This window comes from Protopterus annectens, chromosome 8.part0 (genome assembly GCF_019279795.1).
Source record: "Protopterus annectens isolate FY-2018-M chromosome 8.part0, PAN1.0, whole genome shotgun sequence".
NCBI lineage: Eukaryota > Metazoa > Chordata > Ceratodontiformes > Protopteridae > Protopterus > Protopterus annectens.
The window spans coordinates 637,824,160-637,840,754 of NC_056741.1; the positions used below are offsets into that span (position 1 = coordinate 637,824,160).

The 16,595-nt window shown below is 40.1% G+C and overlaps 1 protein-coding gene across 1 annotated transcript in view; it reads right to left on the reverse strand.

The window, feature by feature from the left end:
- CCDC22 (coiled-coil domain containing 22) overlaps positions 1-16,595 on the reverse strand; it is a 645,106-nt gene that overhangs the window by 330,296 nt on the left and 298,215 nt on the right. The window contains exon 11 of the mRNA XM_044080125.1: positions 15,881-15,997. Within this exon, the coding sequence (XP_043936060.1) occupies positions 15,881-15,997 (117 nt within the window). The remainder of the gene's footprint in view (positions 1-15,880; positions 15,998-16,595) is intronic.

Consider the following 16,595-nt stretch of genomic DNA (forward strand, 5'->3'; position numbering starts at 1 on the left):
CTCCCTTTATATCTAGACATCTTGACACTGGTTAGGCCATCTGCCTGCTTCAGGAGGAGAAGAAAATTATCTGGTAGTCGAGCCAGTCAAGAGCTTTCATGGCAGGAAATCCCATTAGTTATGACTGCAACTGTGAAACAAGAAGAGCATCTGTGGTTCTCCCACCCTGGGGAGAATCTGCCTGACATACAGTCAGAAAGGACATGTAATATTGCAGGGCCATAGAGGCCTCTGGAGTACACACACCAGAGCGACCAGGTGAGACAAACTGATGGTTTAGGAGTTGAGTAAGTGCCTCAGTGGAATCACCTGTCTCAGACTGCAGAAAAGAGGTGGATGCCCAAAATTCATTAGAAACCTCTCCAGATACTACTACTTCTTTTTGGGCTGAAAAGTAGGTCTGCTGATAAGGAATCAAGACGACGTGGTCACATTTCAAACCTCGGAGATGTTTCTTCTCAGATTTTGGAGAATCTAGGCCTACTCCTTACTGTGTTTGGTGAAAAAGGAAGACAAAATTGATAAGACTTGGCAATGTGCTTTTCACCTACAGAAAAAAAACACAGCTACTACGTGTCCTTATAAGAAATTTGCTATTCCTGACAGCCACATGAAACATTTATAATGGTTTCTCACAGAAAAGGGAACATGGACACTTATCTACCTAAAACTGCAGCTGAAGCCAATAGTTTACATGAACACTACTAAAAGGATAAATCTGCGTACGCATACATATGGCAAGAAAATTCTGAGTTTTAGTGCTCTTATATCAGCATATGCTTTCCCGATAAGGACAGACAAAGTGGGTTAAGAATGAGTCTGAGGCTTTCAATACTTGGTGGACGTCCAATGTCTTTGGCAGGATATGTCCAATATAGTTATGGCAACTGCAACAGTGATCCAATGAAGCACATGCTTATTTGCATATCAGCTTGAAGTTTTAACATTTTTTTTGGGAATGGGCTTTATTCAATATTTAGGATGCCACAAATTTGGCTGGGACTCTCAAGTTTGTAACAAACTACCCAACTGTGGCAATTTTCTTGAGATTTTGGTCTAGTTTAGTGTATTATGTTGGTGCACTTTATGTAATCTTGGCTACAGTAAGTTAAATACCATGTCAGGCTGTTTGCAATTAACTGTTCAATTAATCTAACTGACGTACATTCATTTTTGTGTTGATTGAAGTCGATCTGCATTTTAATTATGACTGCATTAGAGCATAAGTATTTCAGGTTTACTATCATCTTGTTTTTTATCAATATCTTGTTTATTTTTGTAAATGTGTTCAGGAAATAAACACCTGAATAAATCTGAACTTGAACTTGATGTTGATGCTCCACTTGAAATGCTCCCTCATCAGGCAGAATGCCATTATGCAGAAGATGCTCTCTTGGGGGCAATGACAAAGTTGTATTAATTCTTACATTATCCCAGCAATGTAGAGCTGCAAAATAAATGCCAATGCGTTGTCTTTAACCTTTGTAATATCCAAGTTTAATGCCAGATGAAGTAAGAAGTTTGCCTTCCTTTTTACTGGAATGTGAGCCCAGAACCATTGGATCCAGAAGTGTTAAACCTTTGTCACATGACAATGTACGCCACAACAAATTTGAGGTAAACCAAAAAAGTCTCCTAAAGCAGCCCAGTCACAAACAACTTAAATAAAAATTAAAAAAAAAAAAAAACGAATGCAGTATCACAGGAAAACAAACACTTTAATCGATAAAGCACCTTAGGTAAGCGCTTTCGTCTCCTAAATCCAAACACAGAGACTTCTTCAGACAACACTAAAAGGCACTTTCATTGTTTATAAAACAAACAGTCACATGATCGACTACTCAAAGGCACAGGCATTCGTTTTTTGTTTTTTTTTTTTTTTTTTTTTTTTATGTAAACCAAAAAAGGCCAAAGCAAACAGCAGTGGCCCAGATATCTTTTGAACTCTTTCCCAATCCCAGCAAAGCAAGTCCTGAAAACTTGGGGAACTGATTGGCCTATAAAATAAGGATAGCAGTGGAAGGTTCACTCACAACCAGAGTAAGAATACTTTCCTCTGTTAATGCACTTTGTGTCCAGTCTGATGTTGGGTCAGCTGAGGACCACCATCTGACAGTGATGCAATAAGTTCCACAGTTGGTTCTTGATCTATTGGAGAAGGCACTACTCCGCTGTTTTCCCCCATAAGCGGGTATTAAGATAAGGCTCTACTTTTGGTTTCAGGGTTGAGGAGTTACCTGACTGTGTCTCTATGAAACCAAAATCTTCAGGCCAAAACAGGAGTACTAAAGCTGTGCACATAATCAGACCCATCTTATGGGCTTTCTTAAATTTTCCTCCATTTCTCATCTTTCTAAGGCCTGCCATGGAGTAATGCCCAGATTACACTGAAGAGGTGTGCACACCTTGGCCTAGGGGCCAGAGTTTTTGTGTTCTGGAAAGGCAGAGAGAGATGTCATACTTCAAATTTTTACTTCAGAAATAACAGTGCAACTTGTGTGGATAGGGCACAGGAATAAAAGAACGGCAATGAAAGTAGAAGTTCTTTGCAAGCCTCTGCACAGCACAGTCAATATTACTTTGCACTGTGTTGTTTCTAAAGACAAATGTTATTAAATGGGTAATTATCACTCACAAAGCTAAATCCTCTTACAAGTTATACTGAAGAACGACTAACTGGAATGTGGCAAAAACAAAGTAGTGTTGGGCAAGTAAACTTACCATAACAGTAAATATGATCACTGCTACAGCAGCCCTAGCCATACGAGTTATATCCGTAGTACAGAACAGTGGGCCAGCTTCAAAAGCTTCAGATCACTTTCCAGGCACCCAAGCCTTGAGCTGACTAAATAGAAAGGTTTGGCACCAAGCCCTTTACAGCGTTCATGCCAAAACAGCAAAAGAGAATAAAGCCCCGACAAGGACACTGCTGAAAAAATAAAAAAAAAAAGTCCTCACCATGGCAACAAAACATACACAAATAAGGGGAATTGTGGGGCTACGGCAACAATGATAATTTAAGCATCTACTAGTATACTATTACGGCAAGTTTACTTACACAGCTGTACTATGTGCATCAGTATGATCAATGCTGCAGTAGGCTTAGCTATATGGGCAGATTTCCACTGCTTAGTCTGACTAGGAAGAGGATAAGGGATCAGGAGCCCCAACAGAATGGTTCTAGCAAAGTATGTCCTGGTCCCAGAGAAGGAATTTAGTTTATACTGCTTTGTAAACATGTGCACAGTGGACCAAGTTGCTGCTTCTAGAATGTTTCTAGAATCCAACCATTTGCAAAAAGCCACAGAAGAATCCAAGACCCTGGTTGAAGGAGCAACGAGTAATACTGTTTTCTATGTTAAGAACCTCACATCAGCCTGATGAGCTGGTTCAAATGTTACAAGAGTTAGTTTTTCCTAACACAAAATTAAGATCCTAAGGAGGAGCCATCTGTTTTATAGGAGGCTTCTAAGATGCTTGGTAAGCAATACCCCTTTCAAAAACATTTTCAAATGACATTTAATTGAAAGAAGAGGATCCATGGGCAGACATGCTGAAACGGCTGAGAAACAAACCTTGATGGAAGACTAAGACAAGGCTAGAAGACAGCAACTCAAATAATGTAGAACCAGAGAAACACTAGTCCTAAATGGGTGCTGGTTTCTTTCCTGGCACCAAATAGAAAATGTTTTCCATTTATTAACATACCATTTTCTAGTAACAGGTTTTCTTGCCTTTTTTAATACCTGCTGCACATCTTCAGAAAAGCAGCTGCCTAAAAGGTATCAAGATTCTACCTTCCAGACAGTCAGCTGCAGTAGCGTGAAATGGAATGTATCAAACACCTCTTGTCTTGTGTGAGTAGATCCAGTTTGCAAGGACGCTTGTATTAAATTGCTCCTGGCCATTTCCAAAAGAAGGGCAAACCACTGTTGCCTACACCAGTAAGGGAGTCACCACAATGTTCTTTGGATTCCTTCTGAATCTTCAGAATGACCCTGAATATCAGTATAAAGGGTAGAAAAGCATTCATGACAAGGAAAAAAAAAAAAAGCATGCGTCTTCCAGGCCTTTTTGCATGGAGTCCTGAAGCAGAATTTTGTCACTGTGGTTAATGGATGTGAAAAATATGTATTTGAGGTGTTTCCCAGTTTGATCAACACCTGGAAGACCCCCTGATTCAATTTCCTTTTGAGAAGGTCTGCCTTGGTCATACTTAGCTTGCCTGCCACACAATTTTGCACTGACTGTAAGCTAGACACCTGCACAGAGAGACTGTGTTGAAAAGCTATACCCCAAGGTACCGTGGCTAGTCTGCACTGAGGGTAAGATTGGTTGTCCCTTGTTTATTTATGTACCATATCAAGGTGGTGTTGTAGAGGTCTCAGGGACTACAGATGACAGACAGACAACTACCAGCATCTGTTTTAGGTTTATGCATTTTGGTCCGTCTTTTCAGTTCCAAAGATCCTGCACTCCTAAACCCACAGGCAGTGCTCTCCAACTGAAGTCTAATGAGTCTTTTGCTACAGACTGTGCTACAGCTGGGAGGGAGAATAGGAGATCTGGATTCTTAGAAATTTGGTGTCTCCACCAAAAATCTCTCTTTTCGCAAACCCTAAAACTGGACTTTGGAATGTTAGAGGATGTTGATGTTGGGACCACACAGATTTCAAGTACCACTGGATTTTTCTCATGTGCAGTCTTGCATGTGGATCATGAGACTCAAAGAAGCCATGACACAGAATCCTGAGAAACTTCCTGACTGACATTAGTCTGAGTGGGAAAACTCAGGAATAGATCTAGATACACACCTACTTTTTTTCTGTGGAAGAAAACCTCTTTGAAAGTTATTTAGGATTCATCCAGGAAAACAATCCCATGAAAAGTCAAACAAGACTTTTGTATATTCTCCTGGAACCCTAGTTAGTGTAGCTGATCCCTCACACACGAGAGAGATTCCTGACATCTTGGGGAAAAAAAAACTCAAAAAGATAAGCAAGTCATCTAAATAAGGAAAATTTAAATACCTTGCATTCTGCAATAGAACATCACAGGAGCCAAACAGTTTGTGAATACTCTTGGAGCAGTGGCTAGACCAAATAGTAATGCAGAGAACTAATAATGTGATTTAGACAAAACCTTAAAAAGTCTGAAATCTGGAGCTACAGAAATGTAATGATATACACCTATTAAATCTAAAATCACAACAAAAGTCAATGGGGGAAGAAGGGTAACAAGTTGTGAAAGGATAACATTATGAACACGGGCACTATCACAAATAGGTTCAGAAAGGAAATATCCAGAACTAATTTGGCACCAAATTTGTATAAAATCTTCCTCCTAATAGAGGAGGAGGAGAAATCACTTCTACCACCCCCTCAAGACAGTAGAAACTGAATGATAGGAGAGAAAAGATAAGTGTGGTCTGGTGTACGAGGGGGGAATCCCTCAAAAAAAGGAGATACTCCCATTGCCATCTGTAACTTTAATGAATTACTTTCAGAACCTATCTACCTGAAAATATCTGTTGTCAAAGAGAGAAATAGAGGTTCAGACTTTCTGGAACGATTAAGGGTTTGCTGGGGGAGATTGTAGACAGTCATTCAGACTGTCCTTAATTCTGGGGGTACCTCCTTTCATTTTGGAATCTTCCTGCTATTATTTTTAAATGTCTGTTTACCAGCATCTTGCCGAGTTTGCTTACTTACTTTTTAAAAAGGCTTGTACGGCAACTAAGCATTAAATTATTTTACAAACTTGGAGAAGGAAGGCAGGCTGAGAAATCTGAGATATTCCTTGAATAAGAATACCACATCTCATCATACTTAAGGAACTCTGCAGCAGATGGCCCAAAAAACTAATTCTCTATCTAAGGGAAGAGTTCAAAATTTCGGCTTTGGCATCTTCTGGAAGGTTTTGAGAACACAACCAAGAAAACCTCCTCATAACAGTTTCATTTGGCAGCTGCCCTAGAAGTGGGATCAGAAGAATCAGAAGCACATTTCAAATGGTGAATAGCCACTTGAGACACAGAAGCAATCAAGTTTCAAAAAAGCTTTGGTCCATACCCCCCCTTTTAACACACAGCAATGGTGGGTTTGATTTTTTTTCCTGGAAGACTGTTTCTAGTATCTCTTACATCTGCTAATCAGTTTATAAATGTATGAAATAAAAGCAACAATTACAATATAAAATGCTTATGCCTTTAGTAGGTGATGAACATTGAGCATTTGAAGAGGAACAACTAATCAGGCTTCCTGAAGGGCTTGGTTCTATGTATATAAAAACAAAGCTGCCTGTGTACATCGAGCAAATGCAGTGTGTATTCCCCTTTGTTTTGAAAATCAGGAAAACCGGAAGATTGACGGACTGATTAAGGTTTCCCCTCCTTAGCCACCTTGGGTAAAAAGGAGTAGCACGCAGGGTCACTCTGTCCTTATGGAAAATCAAATATGGAAATTTTGCCAAAAGGGCTTGAAGTTAAGACGCCCTTCTGGCAGATGTAAACTGTTTCAGTTTACCTCAAAGAGAACACTTCTTCCATTTACTCTTGTAAATTCCGAATTTTGAAGACCTATGAGAGAAAATCTAAATTTCTCAAATGGAGGAAGACAGCCTAGGAAATCTTGCCATCATCGGAAGTGGAGAAACCATGAGGTTAACTTCACGCCCTGAATGTCTGGCTGTGGATGCCCCGACAGATGAGAAAGCAGTTCTGGACCCGGATCCAATCTCATCGGAGGGCAAACCAGGTGAAACTAAAGAAAGGTCAACCAGGTTTTTCGAGGCCAAAATGGGGCAATGAGGATTACTTTGCTTCGCACCCTGAGAGCTTTCTGTAGAAACTTGAGAATTAACAGTAGAGGAGGAAAGGCATAGAAAAGAATGGAGGGCCACATATGGACAAGAGCATCCCTGGGGGACTGTCACTGAGGAGGGATCAAGGCAAACTACCTCCTGCATTTGTTGTTGAAAGGGGATGCAAAGAGATCGCAGCAAGCGTGACCCAATTTCTGGAACATCATGTCTGCCATTGACTAATTCAGGGACCACTCATGAGGCATTAGTAACACTTGGCTGAGCCTGTTGGCTAATATGTTGAACTCCCCCGGAATATGCATTGCTACCAGAAAGAGGTTGGTAGAGCTCATTCACTGTGACCCTCTCACTGCTTTGCGACATAGGGGGTAAGACCTAGTCCCTTCCTGTTTGTTGATGTACCAAATCACCAACATATTGTCAGTTTGGATCTCAATGGTCCTCAGAGGTAGAAAGCTGTCGAGTTTTTGCAACGTTAGAAGAACTGCACTCATCTCCACTACACTGATATGCAACTTGGTCTCTAGGGGCATCGATGTACCTTGGACTGTCCAACCTAGACAATGCCCCCCCACCCAAACTGGTCGGAGTCCAGGATGGAAGAACAAATAGGCATCCTTGAGTAATTTCTGCAGAGTGAAGCCACCAAAGCAGAGACTCCATGCACACATGAGACATTCTGATGGAAAAATTCAAAGGATTTCTGAGAAGTGACCATTGGACTGCTAAGGCCCACTGTAATATCCACATATGAAAACGAAACATGGGCAGAAGGGTTATAGTAGCTGCCACTGAGCCTAATGCTCTGAGAACTAGACTGGCCAGAAGTTTTGGAATGGTCAAAATCTGGCTGATGTGAAATCTCAAGTTTGATACCTTCTCTGTCGAGAGGCAAGCACAGGATGTTCTTGTGTTCAGGCAGGCCCCCACGAAGTCTATGGCTTGTACCGGGTCCAGCTGAGACTTCTGTATGTTGACGGTTATCTGCAGGATTGGGGCCAACTTGAGAAAATAATCCCTGGCCAGAAGAAATAGATGTCTGGTTGGAGAGGTCAGAAGCCAGTCATCCAGATATGGAAATATCTGCGAACCTTGCAGTTGAGATGAGCTGAAACCACTGTTAGACATTTGGTGAACACCTTGGGGGCCGTGTTGAGACCAAATAGAATCGCCCTGAACTGGTAGTGACCGACTCCCAAGCCTGAAATGCAGAAAATGTCTGAAGCACCTGTCTATTTTTACATGGTAGTACGAGTCCTTTAAGTCTACAGAGCACATCTAATCGCCCATCTTCAGGACAGGTAAGATGGACTGAATCTGGACCATTCTGAACTTTGTGTGTTTCACAGACTTGTTCAAAGAGGTAAGATCCAGGATAGGTCGCAAGTCTCCCATCTTCTTGTGTAATAAAAAGAATATGGAGTAAACACCTGATCCAATTTGATTGGGGGAACCTCTTGGATGACTCTTTTTTTGCAGCATCTTTTTTACTTCCTGGACCGCATCCTCCCTCTGACTGGGTGGAACATCAGGAAGGTGATCTTTCTGTCTGGGAGTTTCAGAAAAGAAAATGAAGTATCCTCAGTAGGAAAATTAAGTTAAAAAAAAGTGACTGGACAAAAAAATGATATTTATTTTGCCACAACATAAAGTAGTTTTAGTATCATACTTAAAAAAGTGTTGGCTGACTATTGGACATATATTGAGAATTTAAGTGACCTGTTTTTGAAAAAAATAGAGGTCTCTGTGATGTCTTACAGAAGAGGGAAAAATTTAAAAGACTTATTAGTTAAATCAAAAATAACATTTCCTGTGCAGAATACACAGAGAAGTTTATGTACAAGTGCTTGTGGTAAATGTAAAGCATGCAGCTTTATTGTTCAGAGTTTCAGACAGATTAATGGTCATATTTTTTGATAGTTTTTGCTGTCATTTTGAGGGCATTGTTTATGCCCTAAGATGTCCATGTAAAAAACATTATATAGGCAAAACTAAAAGATCTTTTAAAGTAAGATTGCTAGAACATGTTAGAGATATAGCCAGAAATAAAAAAAAAAAACATGCAGGTAATAGTGATGGACTTAAAGGTACTGTTTTAGAGCAAATTAAATTGTATAATGATAAAAATGATCTTAAGAATAAATTATTGGTGAAAGAATCAATTTATATTTTAAAATTTAACACTATGTCACCCAATGGGTTGAATAATGAAGTCAATTGGAGATGTTTTATTTAATTTTATGAATTAAGTTGTGATGCAATTAGAGTAAATTGTTTAATTGTGTGATTGGTATATGTATTTAGGCAGGTTGTGATTTGAAAATGCTATACTCCTTGAAGGCTTGTAAGAGCAGAGACGTCAGAGCATTTGTTTTATTAAATTTTGCTGTTGGAATACTAGCCGGTGGTTTTATTTGAAATGCAGAAAACATTTGGAGCACCTGTCTATTTTTATACGGTAGTACAAGTCCTTTAAGTCTACAGAGCACATCTAATCGCCCATCTTCAGGAGACGCAAGATGGACTGAATCGTGACCATTCTGAACTTTGTGTGTTTCACCAACTTGTTCAGAGAGGTCAGATCCAGGAAAGGTTGCAAGTCTCCCATCTTTTTGTGTAAGAATCTGGAGTAAACACCTGATCCAATTTGATTGGGGGAACCTCTTGGATGACTCTCTTTTGCAGCATCTTTTTTTACTTCCTGGAACGCGCCCTCCCTCTGACTGGGTGGATCTTTCTGTTTGGCAGTTTCGGAAAAGAAATTAAGTATCCTCTGGATGCAATCCTTATTACCCATCTGTAGTGTGTGATGGCCTCCCAGAAGGAGAAATGTCCCCAGAATACTACCAGAGGAGAGCAGTCCGGCAACTGTTCAGGATCGCTGGAAGGGCTTGTCCTGGAAAGTTTCCAGCGATCCCTGATTTTGTGGATCCCCTCGGCCACGTGGGTGGTGTCTCCCATTTTGACTACATCTCCATCTGCTCTGGGGGGAAAAGTCTCCTAGAGAGTGCCCTGGAAAGGACCCTGTGACTTCAGAAACCACATCTTCTTCTCCCACACTGGCTCCTAGAAAAGGTCTGTTGTGGTGTATAAAAATGGATTCCGAAGGTAGTCATGGGTCTTACCATCCTTCTCACTCTGGGATAAAGTGTCACAGACTGTGGGCCCAAACAAAGTGGAGCCATCAAAAGGGGCATTAATAAAGGACTGTTTGAAAGGCTTTGCAAAATCACACAGCTTCGTTCAGGCATGGTGCTGTATGGCAATGCGGGAACCATCCGCCCTTGTACCCTCCACAGTGTGAGAGATTAGCCTCATGGACACATTTTCTAAAGAATGTTGTGTGGCCAACCTAGGGGAAAAGGGCTCCTGTTCCTTGGCAGACATAGAACCCAGGACCAAACTAGGAAGTTCCTTGACTAAGTCCCTCTGTAGCCTGGTAAAGTGCTACAAATAGTTCAACGCCCAGAGTGCAAAAGTAGATGAGGCATTTGACTCTTTTGTCAAACCTGTCCAACACCCAGGATTCTCTATTCACGGGGTGGACAGAGGAGCTTTCCTCATCCAACTCCTTCTTGGTGGCTGCTGCAACAACAATGACATATAATAAATGAGTAAAAGCAACCAAATACCAATAAAAAGAAAGCCACTGAGGTAAATCAAAAGTCAGTTCTTCCAAATAGCGTACAAAGTATTTTATTTGACCGCTTTCGTAAAAAACTTCTTCAGAATAAAGAAACACTGTTCAGACCACATTTAAATACAGCAATCAATTAATTAATGCTAATTAAACTAATAAGAACCATATGTTATAACCATTACTAAAAACAATGATTTAAAAAAAGAAAGAAACCACTTTCTTTTTATCAGTAACATGTAACTTGCGATGTTTTAAAAAACATTTTACATTAATACATTCATTTAACCCCGGTGGCCTATCAGATTTTAATTTTATTTGCCAGGTTGCTTCCCTTTGTTCTAAATAATTCTTAAGATCACCTCCCCTAGGATCCACAGGACAAACTTCTAAAATGGTGAACAAAAATTTTTTGTAAGAAATACAATCAATAGAATGTTTATACAAGGCGTTAGTCATGTCTTTACGTTTAATAGCATAGTTGTGTTCCTTGATACGTGTGCTGAGTTTCCTGGTAGTCATGCCAACGTAAAACGCAGGACATCCAGAACAAAAAGAAATGTACACCACGTTGGTAGTATTACAATTGACTAAACCAGGTACTTCAATAGTATAAGGAATGGAACACACGGCTATATAGGGACTGACTAAAATAAATCTACAGGCAGTACATCCATGACAACAATGCATGCCACGTTTCACGCCAAAATTCACACTATTTTCACCATTGACGTAGTGTCCCTTTATACATGCATTCCGCATGACAACGGAGTAGAAGCAGTCCGCAGTTATTTATGTCAGAAACATATTTTTTCTACCTCTACCATCAATACCATTTGTTTATTTCTTGAAATTATTTTGGATAATAATTTCTTTTTGTTTGGTGACCAGTATTACAAGCAGACAAAAGGTGTAGCGATGGGTTCTCCAGCTGCCTCGGCATATGCCAACATTGTTATGACTTGGTGGGAGAGTGAAATAATACCATTATTAAAAGAAAAATTTCAAGTTAAATTTTATTGTCGATTTATCGACTATTTGGTTTTCATTTTGCAAGGAGGACCTGACATAGTTGACCAATTTATGGGTTTCATAAATTCATTTTCTGAGTATTTGAAGTTTACAAAAGGGGATGTTGGAAGTGCTGTTAATTTTTTAGACATTCGTTTATGGTGGGATCACACTGAATGTAAATTTCAGAGTAATATACACCGTAAAGATACCTTCACAAATGGGTATTTACATCATTCTAGTGGACATCCAAAGTATATGATCAATAACATTCCAAAGGGGCAATTTATACGGGCGAGTCGAATGACTACTAGAGATGAGGATTTAGTTGTTGAATTTGATTTTATTATTGATTTTTTCTCTAAAAGAGGTTATGATATTCCTTTTTTTAGTCAATACAGCTAAAGGAATTTTTGATAGACGCTATACGGATTTTCCTCCTATTTTAACCAGCTCATGTAATAATACTAATGGTTCAATATTTCCACATTGTACGAAGTTAGTTAAATCTACTGTAACATGTTCTTTTGAAATGAGTGCAGACAGTAAGGATTTGTTTACAATTCTGGAGAACAACTGGAAAATCATTAAAGGTAACCCTGAAATTTCTTCCATTTTGGGAGACAAACCAAAATGTGTTTTTCGTAATGAATATAATTTGAAAAACATTTTGGAAAAGGGTAAAAAAACAGCTAATATTAGTTTATCCATCAAACGTGGCATGCATTGTTGTCATGGATGTACTGCCTGTAGATTTATTTTAGTCAGTCCCTATATAGCCGTGTGTTCCATTCCTTATACTATTGAAGTACCTGGTTTAGTCAATTGTAATACTACCAACGTGGTGTACATTTCTTTTTGTTCTGGATGTCCTGCGTTTTACGTTGGCATGACTACCAGGAAACTCAGCACACGTATCAAGGAACACAACTATGCTATTAAACGTAAAGACATGACTAACGCCTTGTATAAACATTCTATTGATTGTATTTCTTACAAAAAATTTTTGTTCACCATTTTAGAAGTTTGTCCTGTGGATCCTAGGGGAGGTGATCTTAAGAATTATTTAGAACAAAGGGAAGCAACCTGGCAAATAAAATTAAAATCTGATAGGCCACCGGGGTTAAATGAATGTATTAATGTAAAATGTTTTTTAAAACATCGCAAGTTACATGTTACTGATAAAAAGAAAGTGGTTTCTTTCTTTTTTTAAATCATTGTTTTTAGTAATGGTTATAACATATGGTTCTTATTAGTTTAATTAGCATTAATTAATTGATTGCTGTATTTAAATGTGGTCTGAACAGTGTTTCTTTATTCTGAAGAAGTTTTTTACGAAAGCGGTCAAATAAAATACTTTGTACGCTATTTGGAAGAACTGACTTTTGATTTACCTCAGTGGCTTTCTTTTTATTAACAATGACATCTACATGAATACCCTTGGTCCAGAAAGATTCAACAGGGGCACTTAAATTCCTATCTGTGCGTTTGGGGATAGGTTCCACTATATCCAGTTCCTTCCAAGCCCTCGATGACCAGCCGGAGGGGGGATACCCAGGTAGTAGATGGGCCACACCCGAAAGCCTCCCACAGTGCTGATTCCTCCAGGGAAGGGTTTTTGGCAGACCGAACACCTCTGGTGAAGGCTTTCAAAAATGTCTCAGAAGGAGACCTCATCGGGTGGCAATTCTGGAGACCCTTCTCCCTCTTCAAAATCGTAACCTTTGTAAGTGATTCCATAAGGAAATCAATGTATCTCCTTTTACACAATCTCTTCCAAAGCATCTCCTTGTGGGGGGGGGGTGCTACAGGCAGGTGTCTGAAGAAGCCTGGGGATTCACCGAGGGGAGGGTGTGGAGGCCTTCTGGGGCTGGCTGTCCATGCGGCAGCTCAGAGACCTCGGACACAAGTCCAGTATGAGGAGGGTAAGGTTCCATAGTGGTAAGTGATGATGGTCTCCTAGGAAGGGCTCAGAACGACCTGGAGCTGTCCCACCTGAGCAGATACCTCCCGGAGACTTCAAGCCTCCTGCTCCAAGGGAGGAGTCAAAGCTGAGCTGGCAAAGGCCAAGGCTCCATGGGGAAGAGATGGCTCAGACAGCTTCAGAGTCTACATCAACCCCCAGAACTGACCTCAACGCTACGGCTCTGAAACATGCTCAAAAGCAAAGCTGATGGAGCCGAGCAGGTCTGGGAGAAAGTCAGGGGCAAAGAGGAAATCTCCATCAGCTTCAACACCAGCACCGGGAACCAATGACTCTGAAACCAAAGGTCAGATCGGAGAAGGGGGTACAGGCTGAACAGGGAAGCTCCCAAGGATCCAGATGTGGATGGAGCAGACACAAGTCCCATCTGGATGATCTGTGTTTCGAGAAACTGCGTCATGAGCTTGCCGACATCCTTAGAATTTAGGCTTCAGGACGACCCAGAAGAAGTTATGGATGCAGGTGTGGAGGATCTCTAAGGAGAACAGGACAGAGATCTCTACACGTGTCCTGACAGTGCCAAATCAGGCTCTAAAACCTTAGGAGCCAACACCGTGGAAGCACCATTCCACCCCGAAACAACAGAATATGACCGGGGCGGAGAAGCAGTGGCAGCCAAGCTCAGAGCCAACCAAGTTGATTCTGAAGATTTCGCCTTTTTTTCTCAGCGGTTCAGAGAAGGATCATGCAATTGAAGGTCTCCTGGACTCCTAGGACTCCCTGGGCTTTTTAGGAGGGGGTTGAGCCCCTGACGCAGAAGCCATCCCTGAGGTGGAGGAAGGAGGGAGCAAACTTTTTAACACTAGTCTGCTCCTCCTACCCACCAGAGCCCAAGGATGGAAAACCCTACAGATTTCGCAAGGAGCTTCCAAATGTTTAGGCCCCAAGCAGTAAACACATTCAATGTTGTAGTCAGACAGAGAAATCTTCCACCCACAGGAAGTGCACTTTTTAAACCCTAAAGATTTCTGATCAGCCATAGTGAAAGAACAGAAAAAAAAATGAAAGGGAGAGGAGAAGGAATTTTTTTTTAGGAAACCCAACGCAGAGAAACACAAAAAAACTAGACAGAAAGGCTGCAGGAAGCTATCACTCAAGAATTAAAGTATTACAGAATTAAATAATTAAACAGTACTAGGTAAGGAGAACAAGAAAGACTTGCAACTAAGTAACTAAATAAGACATGCTCAAGACCAATGGAACTCAATGCTAATATGAAGTGCGTCAAATGACATCTGAGGTATTCTAGGGGAGTGGGGCCTTATGGGTAGGGAGGAGCAGCTCAAGCTGAAAAAAAAAAGCATCCACAGTAGGTTCCGAAGATCGGAATAGATACCCACAGGTTAATGAAATGAAATGGACAACATGAGATCATTTGTTAAGGTCTGGTCTTGCACCACTCTGGCAGTTAACAAATTTGCCTTTTTTCCAAATATCAAAGCAAAATCACTGTGCTGCATACACTGCAGATTATTTTTGTTTTCCTCCATTAAGTCAAAATGATAATGCCGTCTTAGTTATAAAAACTACAACCATAGCTGTACTTGTCAAGGCACCATGATAAAAAGTCTTCTTGAATATAATCAGAACTGTTGCTTATTCAGTTTGTTAAAGTAGTTTTTATCGCTTTTATAAAACTCTGAAAACACTACCTCTACTTCTTTGTGATTACTTGCTAAAAACCTTTCACCTGGTCCAGTTACATTTTTGACAGAACAGATGAACAACAGGGTTTAAGGGTTCAAAGCTGATGTCCTCGAAAAAAGAAAATCCAGTGCCCCCATGTTTCTCCTTATGTATTAAGATCCTCAGTCCAGTCTAACCATTTTACTTCCTTACCTGTGACTACCAAGTGTCACTTCAGAGCTAAATAAGGCAAATTAAATTTGCCTGTAGCTTTTCATGCTGTCCTTAATGTTAAACATTTACATGGATAAAAGCAAATTCTTCATTAGCCAAAAATATGAGTACTTACCAGTCTAAGCAGTAATGCAGTACAATTCATCCCCACTTTTCATACAGAGATTTATCACTTAACTGACTTTTATGCAAAGAGTTTCATTCCAGGTGCTAATGTGTGCTTTACATTTACTGATCTCAGCAAGTCATAGACTTAAGATGTAAAACTGCTTGCAGTGACTAATGGTTTAAACTACAATAAATTACATGTTAAAGCCTATGTCAACCAAGGTAAAACAAATTCATTTCTGAAACATGAAATTTGATCAAGACAATGATAGTCTTCTGTGTCCTGTCACATGTAAACAAATGGAAATAATTAAACTGAAAGCATCTAGGTAATGATAAAAGATGTGTTTGTGTGTGTGTGGGGGGGGGGGGGGCAATCTGGCATACGGTTGACTACATTGTAGGCTGAAGTTTTCCTTTAACTTATGTCAACACTACTGAGAAAAAGCCAAAATTACCTCCTGATCTTCCTTCAACTCCTTGAGCTTTCTGTATTCTTCAATCAGAGGTACTCGGTGCTTTTCCCACTGACTGGCTAGATTAACCACTCGCTGGGCACTGCTTTCAACAACAGCCTGAAAACAGAGGCACAGGGCATGATTGCCAGAATATGTAGACATAGTTCAAATCTTGATCTAAGCTTGAAAAAACAGAAGTGTGTTTTACTGGATGAGCTTCCTTTGCCATGACGATGAGACTCAAACAATTCATTCTAACTGTACTACATTCTTAACAGTGTTCACTTTAGCCCACAACAAACTTTACAAAAATGCTCCTCAACTGCTACAAAGATTTGCTGAAGTTACAAGACACTGGTTATAACGGAATCTAACTTCATTTACAGTATCATAATTCTGAAAAAAAGAAAAATCAGTGTTCCTTATGCCAAAAATCTGAACATCCTGCAGGCCTACAAACCACACTCTCCAAAATATTTCCATAAGTGAATATCCCAAAAGCATGACTAAATGTGATCACAACTTAACCAGGACACATTCAGCAAATTAATCTTGAGAAATAAATGGCATCAAAGTTAGTAGCAACAAACAACCTTCCTACCTGAAGACTCTCAGGCCACCAAACGGAACAAACTTCTGCCAAGAATACAAATGTCCAGGTAAAAGCATGGATGTGATATTCTTTTTTTCCCCTCTTGTTAAATGCATATTTTAT